The 17,554-nt window shown below is 38.3% G+C and overlaps 1 protein-coding gene and 1 long non-coding RNA gene across 2 annotated transcripts in view; both read left to right on the top strand.

Moving 5' to 3' along the window:
• LOC309659389 overlaps nt 1–17,554 on the top strand; it is a 538,108-nt gene that overhangs the window by 179,985 nt on the left and 340,569 nt on the right. The window lies entirely within an intron of this gene.
• SPATA16 (spermatogenesis associated 16) overlaps nt 1–17,554 on the top strand; it is a 228,455-nt gene that overhangs the window by 168,590 nt on the left and 42,311 nt on the right. Inside the window, exons 6-7 of the mRNA XM_082459084.1 lie at nt 11,292–11,438; nt 12,472–12,584. Of these exons, the coding sequence (XP_082315210.1) occupies nt 11,292–11,438; nt 12,472–12,584 (260 nt within the window). The remainder of the gene's footprint in view (nt 1–11,291; nt 11,439–12,471; nt 12,585–17,554) is intronic.

Raw genomic sequence — 17,554 nt, 5'->3', positions numbered from 1 at the left:
GCTATATTATAATTGACTGTTTATTTGTCTACTGCATGCACCAAATGGTAAGCAACACCATGGCATTCATTATCTTACCATTTTATCATAATGCCTGACACATTTATATAGACTCTGGTAAGGGGAGCCTATAAATATTTTTCAGGTAAATTAGGTAATCAATTCTTTATCTAAGCTATATATCTTATTAAGATTATTTCTAATATTTCATCATTTTGTTGCTATTATGGATTAAACCATTATTTTCATTATAGTATATATTTTATTATACCTATATATTTTGATTGACCTTTTTAAATCTTATATCTGTTTATTTGGGGGTTTGTATATTTCCTTTTTTGATCCCTTACTGAACTCTTGTCTATACTAATAGATTTTCACTTTATCCCCTTGGAGTTTCTATATAAATAACCATCTATTCTTAAGTTATGACCATTTGGCTTCTTCACTTCCAAAATTTATATCTCTCATTTTTATTTCAGGTCTTATTCCTTTGGCCTGAAATTCCAAAGCTACAGAGAATAATAGTGGTTAAAGGCAGTCATTTTGTTTCTGAGTTTAACAGGAATAAAACAGATTAAAAGTAGTTTCACCACAACCAAACTGACTACTAATAGTGAATAGTAAAGAGTAATATCTAATAATCAAGATGATCTCCTTTTTTAGATTTCCATATGTAAGCAATAACTTATCAAATACAAAACCAAAGGCTTGCTGACTTTCAAATTTTATATATTAACTACAGGAAATTACTGAGTCATTACCATAAGATCATTTGCTCATGAGCCATGATAATTCATGAGTAATAATAGTTCTTGTATATGATAATCATGATAATTCTTTTTTAATTGTCTTCAACAATTGCACTTATTAAATAAAAAAACTGTAGAACTCAAAAACCAATTTCAACACAAAACAAAAGAAAATCTCTGGTCTCAGGAAAAGAAATTGCTGTGCTTCTCTGGGATGGTAGTTTGTTGTTGTTGTTGTTGTTATTGTTTTACCTTAGGAACATTGTGAATGAGATAGTTGATCTTCTTTATTTCTGGAAAGTATACAGGAGCTTATAAAATACATTCTGTGTATTAATCTCACCTATGGCTTCATCACCGGTCTCTTACTTTTCCTTCTGATCTGTTTTCTTCAAGCACTCTTTTACACATTTTTTTATGCTGTATTTATTTATTTAAGGCAAGTCATTACACTTCCAGAGTGAGCTATAAACAAATAAGTAGATTACCAGTCCAGATAGTAAGGAAAACTAAGGCTTTCAGATTATGTAAGACTTTTATTATTCAGTATTAGTTAACTACCCAAGGGTCACTTTTTGCAAAATGTAGAATCTAATCGAAAGTGGAAAAATCATAATTATGATATAGATCAAGAAAAATAATGCTAAACATTTTTTTTAGTTATTTCTGAGATATACATTTTAAAGTAATAACTAGGATTATGACTTATAACACTACACCAGAACATACAAGATTTTTAGAAATTTCATGTAATGTCTGAAACATATTAACATATTTCCATACAAATATAAACTTTTTTTTAACATCTTTATTGGAGTATAATTGCTTTGCAATGGTGTGTTAAACATTTATTTTTTATTATTATCTCATATACTTAAGTCTAGTTATTAGTAATAGTATTACAATAATGTTATTATAATAGCATCACTAAGACAGTCAATTTTGGTATCTTTGTACTAGCTGTAAAAATTAATTATTCTTAATCCTCAAACTATTATGTTTCTTAAATAAGGAAATTATTCTTCTCAGATAGTCAACTTAAAGAATTTATAATATGTCTTACATCTCAGCTATGATATTTTAAGGATTCCATAGTATTTTTAGATATACTGAACTACTAGCTAAATCCCTCTGTCAGAAATCTTTGGTTTCAAGTAATAGGAATCACAGCTTAAACTGATTTCAGTATATTTAAGTTTTAAAGGGGTAGGAGGAGGCATGATATACATTGATTTATAATACAACTACAGGGGGACTATCTTTAAGTACAGCTTGATCCAATAGTTCACTCACTGCTCTATTTTCTACAGTCAGCTTTCTTCTCAAGTTCTACCTGGTATTCCATCACCTGTACCATGCCCTCAAGCGCTAGGATCTTGAGTCATAGCAAAATTCCCAAATGTCATTACAAACTTCAAATCACACTGTCCCAAGAAGCAGTGAATATCTCTTCCACCCAATTCCTGGGACTCACTCTTCCTCATTGGCCCAAATTACATTATATGCTTATACTTGAACCAAAACTGAGGTCAAGGTAATGCCATGGATTGATTCGCCTAAGTCAAATAGGTCTCACTTTTAGAGTAGGTAGGGAAGGAGAGAATTCTCCAAGGGTAAAAAAAGAGGGAAGGTGGGAATGCATGTTAGGTATCCAACCAACCAATGTCCATTCCAATGGCTGCAGAAATACAGCCATTTAAGGGCATTAGAGCAACAACATATTATTTCACTAACTGTGAATTTAATAAATATTGAAGGGAAGAGCAGTATCTTTCATGTTTGTTTGTCGCAAGCCTACTTTGTTGGGGATGGAATTAAGGAACTTCCCCAGAATAAATACAATACAGCTGATTAAACATAAAACTTTGGAATCAATAAGAATTCCAAGTGAAATAAAAATGAACTATGTATAAATATCTTATGTAATTATTTGTTTTTCAAAGTTTATAAGTGGGTTATGAGAGGCAACTTATATATACAAAGATCAGTTTTGGAGAAGTAGAGCAGAAGCCTGAAGGGAAAATTAGGAATCTTAGGAATGAAAACCAATGTTTTTTACTTGCATCTATAACTCTGAAATTATAATGAAGGTCAAAGGGAAAATACAATTTATTATACAAAGATTCATTATACAAATAGCTTTCTCACACATCAAATGCAAAAATCAAAATACGCTATCTATATTTTTAAAGTGGAAACTGTTTTATTATTTATGGGGGCAATAATGATGTTAGCTGCAAAGTTGCTGCCTTTTGCTATTTTCTTGCTGATGTGAATTTGTGGATAACTTCCAATATAGAAGTATTGGCATTAAAAAGTGAACAAGATAAAACTCAGAAAATGACTGGGTGGGAAAGAAGTAATGACAAAGTGTTGGCATTATGAAAGGACTGGAGAAGCTAAACTCTGAAACTGATCACTAAGACGAAGTCATATAAAACTGACATGGTCCCATCTCACACTGAACAACTGGGACCTTTAGAAATGAGATTTTGCTCTAGCCCAAAATGTCAGAACATTTTGTTATGGACAAAGGGCAGAGAAATGACATAGACACTGGAAAATAGAGAAGGAAATGAAACAGAGAAAGGAGATGATAGAACCCTAACAAATCTGCTTATTTCTAAAAGACTTTTAAAACCTCTATGATTTTCCTTTTTTCAAAATTGCTTTGAGAAGTTTATCCACAATCTGTTGACTGTGGTTATGATGAGGTGTCCAACAGAAAATACTGATGATGGTGGTATCTATGTTTTCTACTTTATGTCCAGAGAGCTCATATTTTATTTTACAGATATTTAACTTCATAAAAAATAAGCAGTCCCTCATATATAGAGATGAGTCTGCTGATCTACAATCAACCGTTCACATTTTTGCAGATGCTTTTCTGGTGCTGCTGACAGTTTCATTAAGCCAGATTCTCTGTTAATCCAATCTTCTTTGTGACTAAGAGTCCATATTTCCCAGAGAACAAGCTGCAGCAAGGGCCCAACCTGAGCGTGAAACTAAGTTTTCAATCTAGGCAAAGCTGCTCTGTTCATTTGAGCATCAACTCCACTGAGTTACCTAATACATATTATTTTACCTCACTCACCCTTCGTAAATTGAACAGAAACCACTTAAAGTTTAGGTAAAATAAAAAAACAAAGATTGTGTGATATTCTTTTCTAAGTTTAGTGACGGAGAGATAAATCCTGTCTCGGAAGCTCTGAACATTTCATTAGCTTTGATTTTTTTGAAGTTCTATTCTTATTTGGACGATTAAAAATTCAGGATTGAGAAAACTTTGTTTTTATATTCAACTCAAGTATTGATTGAGCACCGACTAGGTGCTTGGGGCATGAAGATAACGTGAAGATGTGATCTTGAAGAGGATTAAAACTTATTGGAGAGATGAGACATAACCCCATGAAACATTAGGAGATTCACTCTAGAGTGAGTGGTATGCGTGTTCTTTTTTTTTTAAACATCTTTATTGAAGTATAATTGCCTTACAATGGTGTGTTAGCTTCTGCTTTATAACAAAGTGAATCAGTTATACATATACAATATGTTCCCATTTCTCTTCCCTCTTGCATCTCCCTCCCTCCCACCCTCCCCATCCCACCCCTCTAGGTGGTCACAAAGCACCAAGCTGATCTCCCTGTGCTATTCAGCTGCTTCCCACTAGCTATCTACTTTACACTTGGTAGTGTATATATGTCCATGCCACTCTCTCACTTCGTCTCAGCCTACCCTTCCCCCTCCCCGTGTCCTCAAGTCCATTCTCTATGTCTGCGTCTTTATTCCCATCCTGCCCCTAGGTTCACCAGAACCTTTTTTTTTTTTTTTTTTTTGGATTCCATATATCTGTGTTAGCATACGGTATTTGTTTTTCTCTTTCTGACTTACTTCACTCTGTATGACAGACCCTAGGTCCATCCACGTCACTACAATAACTCAATTTCGTTTCTTTTTATGGTTGAATAATATTCCACTGTATATATGTGCCACATCTTCTTTATCCATTCATCTGTCGATGGACACTTAGGTTGCTTCCATGTCCTGGCTATTGTAAATAGTGCTGCAATGAACATTGTGGTACATGACTCTTTTGGGGTTTTTTTTGTTTTTCATTTTTGGCTGCGTTGGGTCTTCATTGCTGTGCGCAGGCTTTCTCTAGTTGTGGTGAGCGGGGGCTACTCTTTGTTGCTGTGCGTGGGCTTCTCACTGCGGTGGCTTCTCTTGTTGCGGAGCATGGGCTCTAGGTGCACAGGTTTCAGTACTTGTGGCTCGCGGGCTCTAGAGCGCAGGCTCAGTAGTTGTGGCACACGGGCTTAGTTGCTCCGCAGCATGTGGGATCTTCCTGGACCAGGGCTTGAACCCGTGTCCCCTGCATTGGCAGGTGGATTCTTAACCACTGTGCCACCAGGGAAGCCCCACATGACTCTTTTTGAGTTATGGTTTTCTCAGGGTATATGCCCAGTAGCGGGACTGCTGGGTCATATGGCAGTTCTATTTTTAGTTTGGGTGTTCTTTAAGAGTTTGGGTGGGGGGAGTACTGAAATACTCAGGTAGCCCTTTATGGACTAGGTGGGGCTTAAATTAGGCACATCTGGAAGTATAGTAATCGACTGAATAAAAGAAATATTGAGAGATTAGGTAGATGTTTCTGGGTGGAAAAGCACAAAGAAAAATTCAGAGGCAGGATGAGCACAGGCTAGTACAAACTAGTGAAATCAGCAGACCTGATGAGAAAGGTTTATACTGGAGAAAACATAGGAATGAAGAATAGACTGTGAAACACATTCACACAATTGAGAGCCCTGAATACCAGGAAAGAAGCACTGAAATTCCTGAGGAGTGATGTAACCATGACAAAGGTGATATTCCAGAAATATTCACTGGGTGGTGGTGTGGAGATATATTGGTGTGAAATCATACTGGTGGCAGTGAGGCTTGTTGGGAAACATTTTCTGTAATCCAGATGCTGTGTGATCAGAAATTTGACCAGGGTGGTAGCAATGATAATGCAAAGAGCGGGGTTAATATGAGTTGTATTACAGTGGGCAGATTTAATGAGTTTTTGAGATTCACTAAATGTCAGGGAATAAGAGGAAAGAAAAGTTAACAATGATTTCAAAATTTTAAGCCAGAATAATTGGGTGAATAATGGCCATCCCTTCAATATGCTGGTGAAAAGTAGTGATGAGAGATGTTGTGGACATTTAAAAAATCACTTTCAAGGAATATATTTGCTGTATTTGAGGTAACGTTTGTAATGGTGAGCAAACAGCAATGTCCCAGTAGGCATTTGGAAATGCTGTGTTTGAAATTGGTGACATTTTGCAGATGAGACTATGGCTTTGGATCCCTAGTCTTTTGATTTAGAATAGGGGTCCCCAACCCCCAACCGGTACCGGTCCACGGCCTGTTAAGAACCGGGCCGCACAGCAGGAGGTGAGCGGCAGGGAGAGCGAGCGAAGCTTCATCTGCCCTCCCCATCGCTCCCCGTCGGTCGCATTACCACCTGAACCATCCTCCGCTCCATCCATGGAAAAATTGTCTTCCACGAAACCGGTCCCTGGTGCCAAAAAGGTTGGGGACTGCTGGATTAGAAGTAATAGCGAATGCCACAAGAATAGAGAAATTGGACTTCCCTGGTGGCACAGTGGGCTCTGGTCCAGGAAGATCCCACATGCCACGAAGCAACTAAGCCCGTGCGCCACAACTACTGAGCCCGCGTGCCACAACTACTGAAGCCCATGCACCTAGAGTCCATGCTCCACAACAAGAGAAGCCACCACAATGAGAAACCTGCACACCACAACAAAGTGTAGCCCCCACTCGCCGCAACTAGAGAAAGCCCACATGCAGCAACAAAGACCAACTCAGCCAAAAATAATTAATTAATTAATTAATTTAAAAAAGAAAGAATAGGAAAATTCCCCCAAGAGTGTTTATATGAAGAACACATCAGTGAGCCAGAGACAGCTAGGAGGTGCACTGAATGAGATGCAGGAGAAAAAGGGAGGAAGAGGAAGCAGCATGTATATGTGTAGGAGAGATGGGGAGACGCAGACAGAGAAAGAGGCAGAGAGAAAGACAAAGAGAGGGAAACAGAGAGACAGAGAGAGAAAGAGAAGAGACTGTCACTGAACTCCAGGGAGGTGACTTCAGGGAGGGAGGAAGGAACATACAGAAGGTCAAAGAGCATGAATGTCTTGAGTACCTGAAAGCTGGTCAGCTCCAGCCTCCTGAGGTACAATAAAAGGTTCTTGATAAAGGACAAACGTTACCCTCTTTTGCTGAGAGTTGGACATCTTTCATTTGGAGGATAAAGAATTGAAAGATCATGTTTCTACAAGAAATTTAATCTGCATAATCTACCTTTGATATTCTTTCTTAAAACATCTGCTTCCCTAATGGTACAAATTTGGAACTGCATCATACCTGCAAATTGATTTTTTAATAATAAATTTGGTCCTAGTCATCTAAATTTCACCTGCAATTGTGATAAATTATAAAGGAATGCATTAAGGGATTTATTTCTCCCAAGTTTTCTTCTCACGTGACAGGAGCAAAGACATTTTTAATCAATTCAACTTTCCTACCAAAGGACAATATATTCTGGTTAACTTTCATATCCATCAGAGGTACCGGGCTTTTCGGACGTAGGTAGAGGTTTATGAACATAAAATTGAGAACAATTAGCACTCAAATTAATGTTACATGAGATTCAACATCTGGTAAGTGTGTCATCATTTTGGGTCATAGACCACTTGCTAGGCTAAATGTTCATACAACTGTAATTTACTCTGCATACAAATGGAATAAAAGTGATACTTTAAAAATATTTTTTTAACTTAACAGTATGTATGTAGGGACCTCTCTCATTTCAAAACTTTGACTAGAATTGAACAACAGATTTAACAGGAAGAAACATACAGCATCAAAAGGAACAGCAAATACATTTTTGCAAGTATATTTTATAACAAATTAGCTATAGTGCTAATATTAGTTTCTCTAGTTCATCTAACCACTGTCACTATTGATATAGGTCTCCCTCTTTATCCATCAAATATTTAAGAGCAAGAAGAGGTCAACCTCTCAAAGTCTTTGTGCTGTTTATATAACAGAGCCCTCAAACATCGGCTGCTTCTGGCAATAGAGGGGCATCAGAAAATGCCAGATCTCAAGATGCCTCCTGCGACTCATCACAAACACCAGCCCGTGCACAGCACACCCTAAACTATTCTGAACTTCAGGACTCCGGGGCCTCCAAGAGCACTTTAATGTAGACCTTAAAGTCCTAGAGGTGTCCTGCAGGGAACCCTCTCTGAGCTGGAAGCAGGTGCTGGCAGGAAGCTTCAGGGTACCTGGGATCCAGCGGCTTCTATGTCAACAAGCTACATATACTCTGGGTCTGTGGGGAAGTCAGAGCGTCCATAAAGCCTACCCACACCCATTCAGGGGGCCTCTGGGCATCCAGAGTTACCCAGAAAGCCAAGGCTCTCCCCAGAGGATGGCCCCAGACTTCACCACCAGCACGGCCAGGAGCACTGGGGCCTTCTAGGTCAGGAAGCACAACCAGATTAAAGAGCAAACCATAGCCAGGGACACATACCTTCTCCTGCCCTCCACCTCCAGAGTACGCTAATTCCTGAAAATACTGACAATCTAGACATGCCAGCATCTTAGAGAGTGCTAAAGAATAACCACAATCAAAACAAAAACGTTGGGCTTCCCTGGTGGCGCAGTGGTTGAGAGTCTGCCTGCCAATGCAGGGGACACGGGTTCGAGCCCTGGTCTGGAAAGATCCCACATACCGTGGAGCAACTAGGCCCGTGAGCCACAACTACTGAGCCTGCGTGTCTGGAGCCTGTGCTCCACAACAAAGAGAGGCCGCGACAGTGAGGGGCCCGTGCGCCGCGATGAAGAGTGGCCCCCGCTTGCCGCAACTAGAGAAAGCCCTTGCACAGAAACGAAGACCCAACACAGCCTAAAATAAATTAATTAATTAAAAAAAAATGTTATGACCATTTATCAGGAGAATGAGCTAGTGTCCATTTTATTTTTACTTAATTGCCTTTTCACATGATCCGGTTATTGGCAACTTCAGTAAAACTGGTAAACTCTTGGTTGGGTGTGTCTGTATCTGCAGATTTCAAAAGCAAAGAAACTTTCTGCACTCTTGAGATGGAGATGCAGAAATCACATTTTACCTTGCTTATAGAAACGAGCCATCCTTTTAAAAAGAGGCAAACACCAACTAAAGAAGCACCTAATACTGCAATCTGCTTTTAAAGTGCCTTGAAGTTACGCTATTAATTCTAAGAACCCTTGAGCCTTTGTTGTACTTTTCTAGATAGAGTAAGGAAGTGTTCTATCTAGAACTGTGTCTGTTAAAGCCATCTATGTATTGACATTCCCCTGCTTCTGTAACATGCTTCCCACTGACTGTCAGAGTGATGATTGCTGTCGTAGGATTGTTTTGAGAGTTAAGCCCTGTGCTTCAATGTTCAGCAGCCTGACTCTCAATTCTGGTCCCTCCATTTGCTGTGTTGGGCAAGTCTGTAATTTCTTGAAGCTCCAGTTTGGTCATCCGTAAGGTGGGCATAATAATGTGTCCTGCTCTACATTGTTGTTGAATGAGAAAGATAATCCTGATAATGTGTATGGCACAGAAGAAGTGTCACATAAATGTTAGCCCTCAATAATATTTAGTGGTTACCAGATCCTGTCACCAAAGACTAAGTCATGTTTAATATATTTTTGTTCTGTGCTTGTGTTTAAAAGATATTTTGTAATATTTTCTTTTAATCATCAGCATACATGTTAACTCTCTGTTTGACAGCCGTATGCTATTTACTTAACCAAAATGTGCCAAATAGCTTACTGCAGTGTTATCCAAACTGTGCTTTGAAAAATTGGGATTCTGTGGAGGGGTTCAAGGTGGCTATTGTGTGTGGGGTATAGAATGGGGTACAGTGAAGAGAGTGAGTGGTCAGTGATCCAGGCTTCAAATGGAACAGCTCTACCTTTACCGACTTTAAATATTGGGCTTCTCAGTAAATTTTAGTTTGAACAAAGGGTTCTGCAGCTAAGAATCAGGGCGGGGAAGTCAGAGAGGGTGGAAGAAAACACTCATGGTTTACTGTATCTATTATTTTTTAAAGAAATACTACAGATAGCAAAGACTGTATTTGAAACACTGCCATTTGAGTTCTGATTCTAGATTAAAAATTGGCATTTAAATCATAATTCAAGGATATTTGGAATTTCATCTTTTTCCCTTTCTGGCAGCGTTAAATAGGGAGGGCTCATTAAACCCTCTGTTCATCATCTTTCATTTGAGAAGTCTATTGTAATAAACCAAAGCATTATTACTCAGAATGAAAATGAATGAAGTAAATCTGGCCTCCAAGACCCCATGGCTGACATCTGTCCCTGTCCCAAAAGTAATCCAAAGTCAAGCAAGCCTAAAGCAGAGTGCAGTGGTTAGGCCCACGGTCTCCGGAGTCAGACTGCCCAGGTGTGAATCCTGCTTTGTCCACTTATACGCGTGTTTCCAGACAAGTCACTTCCCATCTGTGTACCACAACCTCCCGGTTATTTGTAAAATGAGGACAATAGCACCAATTATGTGAATGTATCGTGAGGATTTAAAGAGAATCCACACAAAACAAACATGATTACCAAAGGGGAAAGGGAAGGAAGGGAGGGATAAATTAGGAGCATGGGATTAACAGCTATAAACTATTATACATAAAATAGATAAGCAACAAAGATTTACTGTATAACACAGGGAACTATTTTCAGTATCTTGTAATAACCTATGATGGAAAATAATCTGAAAAAATATATATATATATATATATATAATTGAACCACTTTTTGTACACCTGAAACACAATATTGTAAATCAACTATATGTCGATTAAAAAAATTTTAATAGAATGCACACAAAATGTTTAGAACAAGGGAAGGTAGAAAATAAGTACTAAGTAAACATTAGCTCTTCTAGTCATTAAGAACAGAGTTTTAGAACCATTTTCTTGACACATGAGTTATTTCCAAGTCTAATTACAAAAGTGAGTACACTTATCATTTTAAATTTCCTTCAACTATAGGAGGGAGAGCAACTAAATTAATTAGCCTTATATTTTAATTCTTACTTGGTAATTTTCCTCTTTCCTTTCATATAACATTATTTTCTTAAACTGTGAACAGAAAAATCAAATTCTCTTGAAAGGTGTCACACAGAAAAATATTAAGCCTGCAACCTGGTCCTGAATTTTGTATTATTTTGAATATGGGGAAAGAGGACCACATAACCTAGTCATATTCTGTTGCTATACTTTGTGTATGTTTATATTTTAAGAAAAATATGAAGGATAAAGTATGATTTTGATATATCATCTATTTGGCCTTTTGATGCACATACTTTTACTTTGTATCTTTAATTTTTTCTGAGTATAATTCTTGAAATCTGGGGGGGAAATACCCTGAAAACAATAAAATGATAAAGTCTTTAGTTCTTTTTCTGTCATATTTCAGACCTTCAAGGACTCCACGTGTTGCCTCAGACAGTTGACTGGTCATCTTTTCCTCCTCAACAGTATCTCTTGACTCTTGGGTTCAAAAACAAAGAAGATGGGAAGTTTTTGGAAAAAGTATCAAATAGGAAGTTACCAACATTTACAGGTAAGTCACCTGGACTTGTTATCTTTCAATACTGTTTTAAGTTAGGAATTGTGCATTATTCATTAAGCTTTATTCATCACAAGCCTAGCATATAGTAGGGCCTGGGCACCAAAATGTTTGTTGGGTCATACTTAACTCCTTCCGATCTTCTTTGTGGGTTAGTTAACAACACCTGGAATTCTGGTTCCCGCAGGAGTGCCCACCTCCCTCACTCTAACCATCTCACCGTAACCATACCACCACCTATGCCTGATCACGGGGCACTTAAAGATTACAAGCTTTTGTCATCATCCATCAGCAAACACAGAAGAAAATCGTGCAACAAAACTATTGTATGAAATCAAACGTATAGCCAATGACCACCTTAAATCACTTGGATTATCTGCCATTGTATTAATACCTGTTCTACTCTTTTCTTATGTAATTAACCAAGATCTCAGATCTCCTGAAGAGTATTATAGTTAAATGGTGCTCAGTAATTCTAGTTGAAACTTTCAAAAATCAAGTAAACATTCACGTGGAGTTGAAGTCTCATACTTAAGGGCTGATTCATGACCAGGTTGAATTTATCCCTTCAGCTCTACCCACATAATTAAGGATTTGTGTTTTGTCTGGCACTCTGTCCTCTGAGGCTTATCTCAGCTTTGAGCTACATTCAAAGTTAGTGCAATCTGCACACTTGAATAATACCTGGGAGGAACAAGACAAGAATCAGACACATTTATGATGACATTTTTTTCACAACTCAGGAAAAGCATATTCTGCAGAGAGAGGTGAATTGTTATAGGCTGTCCCGTAGATCTCTCAATCAAGAAACACAACAAAAGGAATAAATGGTAGTCTCTAAAGGGCAATGTCTCCTCATAGATCTTTTATTGTTATACTTCTGGTCTTTGAGATAGGACTCGTTTCTATACTAAGGATTTCATATCTATTAATATTGAGATATCTGTTTATAGCTTGCTAAGGAAAGCATTTTGAAATGGAAGTCTGGGGAAAAAAAAGTATAAAAGTTTATTGTTACAATTTTTAGAACATAAAACTCCCTTCGGCCTGCTGACAAGAGAAGACACAGTGAGACACATGGAGACAATGGGGAAGCGAGTCTTGCCAATACTGGATTTTATTAGAAGCACCCAATCGAATGTAGGTATATAAGTCTTTTATATTTTTTCAACATATAAATATCAGACAATTCTAGAAGTATGGAAAGTTTATGGTGTAAATATTGCAAGTGTTGGAGGATTTTAGAAACTTTCACAGTAAATCTTATTTGCAAAACCCAGCAAAGTTTAGCTAATGATTTTATTCCTTTTATACTTTAAAATATATTAATCATAAAGCTACACTTTGCAATTTCCAGCATTTCTCAGGCTAGAGCCTTTTCTTTGTGGCTTCCTGATATCTAATTGAAGGTTGAATTGAATCTCTTGCTTCAAATCAATAACAAAAGTTTAGTGAACACAGTGCTTTCCCTATTTCATACATTTGGCTATTGCATATAACCATTTTGTTGCCTACACAAGAATTCAGAACATTAAAAGCTAGCTCCTCCACATCAACTGATACATTGGATGCTACTCTAAACATTGGCAACTGATCTTTTTTGTTGTTGTTAACATCTTTACTGGAGTATAATTGCTTTATAATGTTGTGTTAGTTTCTGTTGTATAAAAAAGTGAACCAGCTATATGCATACATATATCCCATATATCCCCATATCACATCCCTCTTGCGTCTCCCTCCCACCCTTCCTATCCCAACCCTCTAGGTGGTCACAAAGCACCAAGCTGATCTCCATGTTGCTATGCAGCTGCTCCCCACTAGCTATCTATTTTACATTTGGTAGTGTGTATATGTCCATGCCACTCTCTCACTTCGTCCCAGCTTACCCTTCCCCCTCCCCATGTTCTCAAGTCCATTCTCTACGTCTGCATCTTTATTCCTGCCCTGCCCCTAGGTTCATCAGAACTTTTTTTTTTTAGATTCCATATATATGTGTTAGCATAGGGTATTTGTTTTTCTCTTTCTGACGTACTTCCCTCTGTATGACAGACTCTAGGTCCATCCACCTCACTACAAATAACTCAATTTCATTTCTTTTTATGGCTGAGTAATATTCCATTGTATATATGTGCCACATCTTCTTTATCCATTCATCTGTCGATGGACACTTACGTTGCTTCCATGTCCTGGCTATTGTAAATATTGCTGCAATGAACATTGTGGTACATGACTCTTTGAATTATCATATTCTCAGGGTATATGCCCAGTAGTGGGATGGCTGGGTCATATGGTAGTTCTATTTTTAGTTTTTTGAGGAACCTCCATACTGTTCTCCATAGTGGCTGTATCAATTTACACTCCCCACCAGCAGTGCAAGAGGGTTCCCTTTTCTCCACACCCTCTCCAGCATTTATTGTTTGTAGATTTTTTGATGATGGAGAATTTAATCCATTTACATTTAAGGTAATTACAGATATGTATGTTCCTATTACCATTTTCTTAATTGTTTTGGTTTGTTATTGTAGGTCTTTTCCTTCTCCTGTGTTTCCTGCCTAGAGTAGTTCCTTTAGCATTTGTTGTAAAGCTGGTTTGGTGGTGCTGAATTTTCTTAGCTTTTGCTTGTCTGTAAAGGTTTTAATTTCTCCACTGAATGTGAATGAGATCCTTGCTGGGTAGAGTAATCTTGGTTGTAGGTTTTTCCCTTTCATCACTTTAAATATGTCCTGCCACTCCCTTCTGGCTTGCAGAGTTTCTGTTAACCTTATGGGGATTTCCTTGTATGGTATTTGTTGCTTTTCCCTTGCTGCTTTTAAATTTTTTTTTGTATTTAATTTTTGATAGTTTGATTAATATGTGTCTCGGCATGTTTCTCTTTGGGTTTATCCTGTATGGGACTCTCTGTGCGTCCTGGACTTGATTGACTATTTCCTTTCCCATGTTAGGGAAGTTTTCGACTATAATCTCTTCAAATATTTTCTCAGATGCTTTCTCTTTCTCTTCTTCTTCTGGGACCCCTATAATTTGAATGTTGGTGCATTCAATGTTGTCCCAGAGGTCTCTGAGACTGTCCTCAATTCTTTTCATTCTTTTTTCTTTATTCTGCTCCCTGACAGTTATTTCCACCATTTTATCTTCCAGGTCACTTAACCGTTCTTCTGCCTCAGTTATTCTGTTATTGATTCCTTCTAGAGTATCTTTAATTTCAGTTTTTGTATTGTTCATCACTGTTTGTTTGCTCTTTAGTTCTTCTAGATCCTTGTTAAATGTTTCTTGTATTTTCTCCATTGTGTTTCTGAGATTTTGGATCATCTTTACTATCATTACTCTGTATTCTTCTTCAGGTAGGTTGCCTATTGCGTCTTCATTTATTTGGTCTTGTAGGTTTTTACCTTGCTCCTTCGTCTGTGACATATTTTTTGTCGTTTCTATTTTTTTTTTTTTTTGATGGGTGGGGCTGTATTCCATCTTACTGGTTGTTTGGCCTGTGGGGTCCAGCACTGGAGTTTGCAGGCAGTTGGATAGAGCCGGGTCTTGGTGCTGAGATGAGGACCTCTGGGAGTCCTCACTCCAACTGATATTCCCTGCGGTCTGAGGTTCTCTGTTAGTCCAGCAATTTGGACTCAGAGCTCCCACCACAGAAGCTCGGCCCCAGCCTCCGGCTTGGGAACCAAGATCCTGCAAGCCAGTCGCTGGGGGTTCCTCCCATCCCCTTAGGTGTCTGTGGTCCCCCACCAGTGCCTGGTAGGTGCCCTAATTGTATGTAGACACGAATTCTGCGTCGCCCTAGTCTACCATGTTGACTCTGACCTCCACCTGGCAATTGATCTTTATATACCCTTAAGGTAAATTATCTAATCCCTTTCTCCGACCCAGGGAAAATATGCCCTTTCTACTTTCAGTCTTTAAAAAAGCCCAAAATAAGATCTGAATTATGCTGTGCTATTTTACAAAATTTAAGCTATTGTACTGAAAGTACATAAAGGGAACTCCTCATTAATGGGCTCTAAAGGCTGCAGATTTCCCCTTTTAAAATATTTTCCAAAAGGCCTTTAAGCTGGAAATTTTAAAGAATTCTTTTTTTGTGGCTTTAGTATTACATCATTGATTTGATGTTCTTACCTTACAAGGGGAACCAAGGGGTTTATCACAAACAGCTACTTAACATCTGTTCAGCAGTTTACCTGCTCAGTAACATTATTCAGCATTTTATAAAAGCTATAAAACCCCTAATTTATTTGCATGATTTGTAATTCTATGCATTACAAATCCAAAAGCACATTTTTACTGATTTTCCTACCACACAGCTTCCCCTTCCTCACAACCGTGTTCCACTCAATTATCTCCCCTATACTATTACTACTAAGAAATCCATCTCTACCTTAGCCATCTTGCGCTGTCATAACAAAATAGCATAGACTGGATGACTTAACCAACAGAAATTTATTTTCTCACAGTTCTAGGGGCTAGAAGTCTGAGATCAGGGTGCCAACATGGTCAGGTTCTGATAAACACCCTCTTCCTGGCTTGCAGTCGGTTACTTTCTCTCTGTGTCCTAACATGGCAGAGGGCAAGCCCTCTGGTGTCAATTCTTACAAGAGCACTAATCCCATCATCAGGCGCTACTCTCATGACCTCATCTAACCCTAATTACCTCCCAAAGGCCCCATCTCCAAATACATCACATTGGCCACTAGGGCTTCAACATAGGAATTTTGGGTGGACACAAACATTCAGTTTATAGCCATCTCATTGGCTCTATTGCAAATTTTGGGTCCTGTTCTCCAATTCACAACCTCTTCCAGACACACACACACACACACACACCCCCTCACCAACCACCCCATCCTAATTAGAGACACACACACACACATATCATCACTGTGATCATCAGGCTCTTGGAAGCAGTGGAAGCCTTGCTAGCAAGAACCATCACCATATAGTATTATTTCACCTCATCTGCACATGGTTAGCCTTGCAGTGCCGGCGTGCTGGATGTCGGGGAGGTAATCTGCCTGTGCCCTGGCTCTTTGGGGTGAGGCCCGCCGTACCTTGCTACTTGTCAGGTACCCGCCACATCATCATCTGTTGCCAGCTCAGATCTCCCAGTGTGTTGTGAATGCAGGTTAGGCCAATCTAGGCATAATGCACTTTTTAAATGCTTTTAACACATTTTCTTCTCATGTTTCAAAGGGCATTCTGGCCACTTAGAAATGTGTATATGCATGTATCTTTATGTGTCCATAAAGGAGATTTGAAAACCATAATGAACAAGATTCTTAGCATGTAATGAATAACTCAGTCTTCTTTAGAATGAGTCAGCACCACCCACTTTGTTAACTGTGAGGGATTTCATCAACTTTCTTATGTTTGCATCTATGGGAAACAGTTTTTGGAAGACTGTCTCAAAGAGCTTGAATGAAATTGAAGCAAGTGAGCCCACAGGTACCCAGGGACCACAAGAATATCCAAATATTGGCCTCTAGGTTTCTCATTATATGCCCAACCACAGCTTCATAAAGCAGGACTGAATAAAATTGGCTGCAAAGGTAACCTAGCTTAACGAAGCAAGAAATGAGTTGGTGAGCAGAAATTATTCCTACATGGTACAATTAATTGTGACCCAAGAATCCCTCAACAGTGTTTTTAGGATCCCCTGAGGTGTGTGTTTTTTTTTTTTTTTTTGGTCAGATGTCAAATGCCATCCACTTGAGTATTTAGGCATTGCATTGTCCTTATTAGCTGTGACCCTAGCTTGTGACACCTACAGATGAAGACTTTTGTCCAAGGCTGTGCTCTGGCTGTGTAACCCTAGGATGTCACTTAACCTCTGAGCCGTTTTTTTCTCATTTATAAAATAAGCTGTTATCTGCCATGCTCACCTCCCAGAGTTGTGAGACCAAAAGTATATAATCCACATTGAAGCACTTTGTAAAGTATTAAGAATTTTTAAAGTTTTAATTAATTGTATTGGTTTTCATTTGGTATGACAAAAGGACTGGTTTTATAGACCTTTCTTTTTCTTTATAAATGCTGTATACTTTGAAATTACATACTCTTCTAAAATGAAGACTGTGCAAGTGTCCTGTGAATTTTGAATTCTTTTCCTTAGA

This window comes from Balaenoptera physalus (assembly GCF_965194825.1).
Source record: "Balaenoptera physalus genome assembly, chromosome: 4".
NCBI lineage: Eukaryota > Metazoa > Chordata > Mammalia > Artiodactyla > Balaenopteridae > Balaenoptera > Balaenoptera physalus.
This window is presented reverse-complemented; position numbering and strand designations above follow the sequence as displayed.